This window comes from Dipodomys ordii, unplaced genomic scaffold (assembly GCF_000151885.1).
Source record: "Dipodomys ordii isolate 6190 unplaced genomic scaffold, Dord_2.0 Scaffold14, whole genome shotgun sequence".
NCBI classification, from domain to species: Eukaryota; Metazoa; Chordata; class Mammalia; order Rodentia; family Heteromyidae; genus Dipodomys; species Dipodomys ordii.
In genome coordinates, this window is record NW_012267230.1 from 16082709 (window position 1) to 16087792 (window position 5084).

The following is a 5084-nucleotide window of genomic DNA, read 5'->3' on the forward strand; positions in this document are numbered from 1 at the left end:
GCACCACAGCACAGGACACGGGGGAGGGGGGCACCACAGCACAGGACACGGGGGAGGGGGGCACCACAGCACAGGACACGGGGGGGGCACCAGAGCACAGGACACGGGGGGCACCACAGCAAAGGACACGGGGGACCCACCAGAGGACACCGAGGGGCAGGGACTCCAGCTGCGTGGAGCTGAGCACACACAGGTAAGTGGGGCGGACTCCAGCCAGGAGGTCCAGCGTGTCCTCATCCAAGTCGTCCCTTCCCAGCAGGTAGCGGGCGATCAGGGCAGTCACCTGAGGAGGCGCCAGCGTGGAGTCCGGGGCAGGGAGAGGCAAACCCGCCCGCCCGGGACGCACCCCGCCTGGGGCGGGCCTCACCTGCGTGTCTGTGCTGTGCCCGCTGCTAGCCTCGAGCAGGTCCCTGACCGTGTCCAGGGAGGTCACGTTCCACTTGCTGATGTCGTCCGGGAGGACGTGGCGGAAGAAGGGGCCGAGCCTCTGGATCAGGGCCTCGGGGTACCCTTGTGGAAAGGTCTGGAAAGGAAGTGACCCTGAGGGACAGGGCCACACTGGAGAGCTGGGCCCCGTGTCTGTCCAGGGCAGGGGGGAGGTGTGGTGAGCTACCTTGTCCAACTTGCGCTTCAAAGCGCTGAGCTGCTGGTAGGTGAAGGGGATCTTGTTCACTTCCTCCACCTGCTCCGCCAGCACGTTGCCGTCCAGGCAGGCCTCCAGCTCCCACTCCTCATACCAGAAGAGGCTCTCGTCCACCGCCAACGCCCTCTGCCCCGGGGGACAGGCCTCTGCAAGGACAGGCCTGCTGCTCAGCCCCCCTTCCCCCCACAGCCTCCATCCTGCTCCAGCCTCCGTTTACCCACCCGGTCTGTGAGGGGATGACCTGGCTCGCTGAGACTCAGGCAGGAAAGATCTCAGGCGTGGACAGTGCTAGTGCCGCCCGTCCCCCCTGCCTCCCCGGCCCCTGGTTACCTGCCCTCCTCCGTGCCCTCCCCCTGCCCCAGCGCCTGCCCCATGCCCAGCCCCCGGCTCCAGTGCCCAAGGCCTGGTGAGCAGGTTCAGAGCTCACTCTCTGTGTCTCGCCGGAACCTTTGGACCACGGGGGCCAGCTCAGACCTCCGCCACGATGGGTGCCCGGAGATGCGCTGTAGCCAGGAGTCCAAGACCTCCTGAGGACAGAGCGGGGCAGACCAGTGAGCCCGAGGGTCCCCGGGATCAGAGCCGGGAGCAGAGGAGGGGGACTCACCTGCGGGATGCTACGAACGATGGGCAGGTCCAACACAGTCATCAGGCCCTGCAGAGCGTCCAGGGTGGAGGGGGACCACCGCGAGGGAGGACTGTTTGGACAGAGGAGCCCCAAATGCAGTACAGGGGACAGCCAGTGAAGGGGCACAGCCCAGCGGCCCCGGGCACACCCCAGAGACCTCAGACACCCCCTCACTCACCCATAGGGGGGTCCTCCGCCCTTCAGAGCCGCCCTGGCTGCCTCCTGCTGGTCCTGGTCCAGGGGACCTGGGCAGCTGGCCAGCCGGGGGAGAAGGATGGCCGCTGCATTGGCCACAAAGCGCCCGGGCAGGTCACAAGCCAGGCTCCCCAGGGCCTGCACATCGGCCTCGCTCACCCGAGAGCCCCGCACACCCTGAACACACATTCGGCCTCAGTGCCTTCCTGTGAGGGGCCGCCCCTCCCTCTCTGCCCTGCTCCCCCCCCTCTGTTCTATACCCGGCAGGCCAGAGCTAGGCGCAGCATACGCTGGCGCTCAGGAGCCCCGGGTGGGAGCTGGCGGAAGTTGTTGGCCTTGGAGACTCGAGACAACAAGCTCTTACAGACCTGAGGCCCCGGGAACGAGGCAGGGCTGTGGAGAGAGATGCCAGGGACGGCTATGCCCGCAGCCCACTCCCCTCCCGATCCCACCCTGGGCCAGCCTCCCAGCCCCTGGGCTGTAAGCCGGGGACGGGGGGGGGGGCCCAGCGCCTGGCACCGAGCCTACCTGAGGAAGGGCAGCATGTCCACTGGGAGGGCATCCAGGTCCTGGGGCGCAAGGTGCTCTGAGAGACTGTGAGCCAAACAGCGCAGCTGCCGAGAGACCAGGCCGGCCGGCTCGGAATGTGCTGGGCCCCGGGCGGGGGGCTCCAGGTCTCCCACCCACAAGGCACACCCCAGCCCCGGCGCCCGTGGGCAGGGCGGGCCGGGGCGGGCAGGCAGGCAGGACTCGGCCCAGGGAAGCCGGGTTTTAGGGGCAAGGCTTTGAAGGGGGGCCCACTCTCCAGGGGGGCGGGCAGGCCTCCTCGGTCACCCCCCACAGCCAGACCCGTGTGGCCACATACCCGGTCAGCCAGCGGGAGACCCACGGGAGACCCACCTGATCCTCCCGGAGCGGGATGTGCTCCCGCCTCACAGTCACAGCCAGCTCCAGAGCGCGCCCGGCGCTCAGGCGGGACACCTCCTCACAGGAGAAGCTCCAGAGGCCTAGGGCCGGGCTGGGGCGGGCCCCGAGTGTGTGCCCACTTCTGGCCTTCTCAGTACCCCCTGGTCCCACAGCACCCCCTCCCTGCAGGACCCCGTAGGCCTCCCAGGGCCAGGCAACGTCTGGAGGGCAAGGGCTGGCCGCCGCCGCTCCCCAGTCCTGAGCCTGGTCAGGACCCGGGAAGCAGGACAGGCCGGGGAGGGGGCAGGAGCAGAGGCCCAGGAAGCTGTGCAGCCGGCCCCTGGGTGCCCGGCCTACGAGGCCCCCGGAGCCCCGGGGCCTGAGGAACCCTGGACGTACCTGTCGGGGTCACGCAGGCCCGCCGCGTCCGGGAGCGGAGGCTGTGGGGACAAGGCTCTGCTGATGCCCGCCGAGGTGGGTGTTTCTCAGTCTCTGCCACACTTTGGGCTCAGCTGCTTCAAGGCCCAGACTCCGGGGTGGGGTGGGGGGCCGGGTATGCGGAGCTTGGCTGTTTGCTGTGACCCATGTTTGGATCTCCTGGCTTAACTTCTACCTGACCCAGCTACGCTTAGGGCCCAGCTACACCTTTGCCCGTGGGTCCCCTGAACAGCTGCTAGGTGTTGGTGCGTGTGGAAGATACCTGGCCCTGTCTCCCACTGCGGGCCAGGCCGGGGTCTCCACCCAGGACGGGAAAGCCCAGCTGCCTCCCCCTCCCTCCCCCTCCCGTCCTCCAGCCTCACCTGTCCCGTCTCTGCAGCCCTTGGAGGTTGTGTCCGGCCTGTGGAGCACAGGCAGGAGGCTGGGGTGGAGGGGCTCTGGGGGTGCGCCTGGCCCTGGGAAGGGGACAAAGCCTCTCCCTCCCTAGCCGCAGCCCAGTGACCCCCTGCCGGGTGCGGAGGTCCAGGGCTCGGCCCACACGGGGGGCCCGGACCCCCACACCTTCCTCAGGGTGGTCAGGTACCACCAGTCCTCAAGACGCCACCATGCTCAGCACCCCTCCCCGCCCCCGCAACGCCCAGCCCTCCCCGGCTTCTCTGGTCAGCTGCCCCTACTTACCGAGGCCCGGCAGCGGCAGCAGCAGCAGCAGCAGCAGCAGACCGCCCCGAATAGGGGTCCTGCGGGACCCCAGAAGGCGTCTGGCTGCCGACAAGGCCATGGTCTGTGGAGGACAGCGGCTGGGCTCCCCTTCCAACGCCCTCCCACCCACCCAGGGCCGCCCCAGGCTCTGTGGGTCCCACCTCCTGGGCGCCCAGGGGAGCTCCAGGCCAGCACCGCGGAAGTGAGTCCTCCCACAGGGGGTGGGGTGCTGGGCCAGGCCCCGTTCTGAGCCCATCCCCGCTCCCTGAAGGGCAGGAAGGGGAGAGCCCTGGGCTGCCTCCAATCAGGCAGACCTCAGTTTCCCCGTTTGTGTGGGGAAGGGGGCAGGCTTTCAGCTGCAGCCCCAGGGCTCTGCCAGGTGAACGGTGAGGGGCAGGGGAGGGAGTCACTCCCCTCTGCCTGCCCTCCAGCCGGCCCGCTCCTCCAACCCCACGCCCCCCTGCAGCTGTGGGGAGGGGCCTCCCTGAATAAGGAGGAGGGGAGGAAGGGGGGGGGGACGCACAGAGATCAGCCCACCCTCCACCCATCCCCAGAGGAGCCACACCCACTGCTCCAGGGAGCCTCCTGCAGCTGACTCTTGAGGAGGTGGTGGACGGCCCGGCCCTGGCTGGCCCGCAAGAACCACGGCGAAGGCACCCTGGCAGCCCGCGGCCCTCTCCCGGCCCCGGCCCCGGCAGAGGCTCTGGCGGTGGTAGGCCCTTCGCCTGCCTCCGCAGCCCAGAACTCCAGGTGGGACTCGGCAGCGGGGCCCCTCCCATCCCCCAGCTCTGCGCTGCACGCAGCTGGGCACCTGCCCAACCCCGGCCTGTGTGAGACTCCAGGGTGACCTCCAGGCTGCCTATTCCCCACCCAGGTCTGCGGCCGGCAAGCTCGTCCAGGAGGGCGGCGCTGAGGAGGCTTGTCTCGGGGGACAGCGCCTGCTACCCCTGCCACCGCGGTCTGGAGCTCCCCAGGACAAGGCCTCTCTCCTGGCCTACCTGCCACGCCCACCCGTGCAGCCTCCACATCCGGCTGCAGCCCGCAGGCCTGGCCCTCAACCCAGGGCAGAGAAGCCGAGCCGCATTCCTGCTGGGGCCCGCAAAGAAGCCTGTGGCGGCCACGGGCACCCAGCACGGGCAGGGCGGGGCAGGAAGACATTCCAGTGACCGCAGAGGAAGGGGGTCCACAGTGGACACAGGCCAGCAGGCCCTGGATCCGCCCAGGGCCCCCCGACATTCCATCCCAGGCGGGCAAGTCTCCAATCAGCCCAGCCCCCTCCCCCCATGCCCCCTCCCTCCCAGGGCTGAAGCGCCGAGGGGCTGCATGCCCTTCCACAGGTTTGCCCACCACAGCACAGGCACAGGACAGAGGCCGGAACGCTGGGGAGGCCCCGCGGTGCCCGGGCCCTGCCCCGAGCCCCAGGCTGAGCTGGACCCATGTCTGGGGGAGACAGTGTGCACAGGGCACAGGGTGGTCCTGCTGAGGGCAGTCAGACACCCACGGCTCCCACCTGAACCTGACCCCCCACCTGAGCCTGACCCTCCCACCTGAGCCTGACCCACCTGAGCCTGACCCCCC

General features: G+C 69.6%; 1 protein-coding gene across 1 annotated transcript in view; it reads right to left on the reverse strand.

Moving 5' to 3' along the window:
* The window catches only part of LOC105981932 (mesothelin-like), a 12588-nt gene extending 8039 nt beyond the window's left edge, over positions 1–4549 (reverse strand). The window contains exons 1-13 of the mRNA XM_013011281.1: positions 4505–4549; positions 3486–3588; positions 3170–3207; positions 2769–2809; positions 2364–2481; positions 1992–2077; positions 1724–1856; positions 1447–1640; positions 1248–1338; positions 1071–1170; positions 614–789; positions 368–523; positions 99–283 (exon numbers count right to left, since the gene is read on the reverse strand). Coding sequence (XP_012866735.1) covers positions 99–283; positions 368–523; positions 614–789; positions 1071–1170; positions 1248–1338; positions 1447–1640; positions 1724–1856; positions 1992–2077; positions 2364–2481; positions 2769–2809; positions 3170–3207; positions 3486–3588; positions 4505–4534 — 1451 coding nt within the window. The 5' untranslated portion in view covers positions 4535–4549. The remainder of the gene's footprint in view (positions 1–98; positions 284–367; positions 524–613; positions 790–1070; positions 1171–1247; positions 1339–1446; positions 1641–1723; positions 1857–1991; positions 2078–2363; positions 2482–2768; positions 2810–3169; positions 3208–3485; positions 3589–4504) is intronic.
* Between the last annotated feature and the right edge of the window lie 535 nt (positions 4550–5084).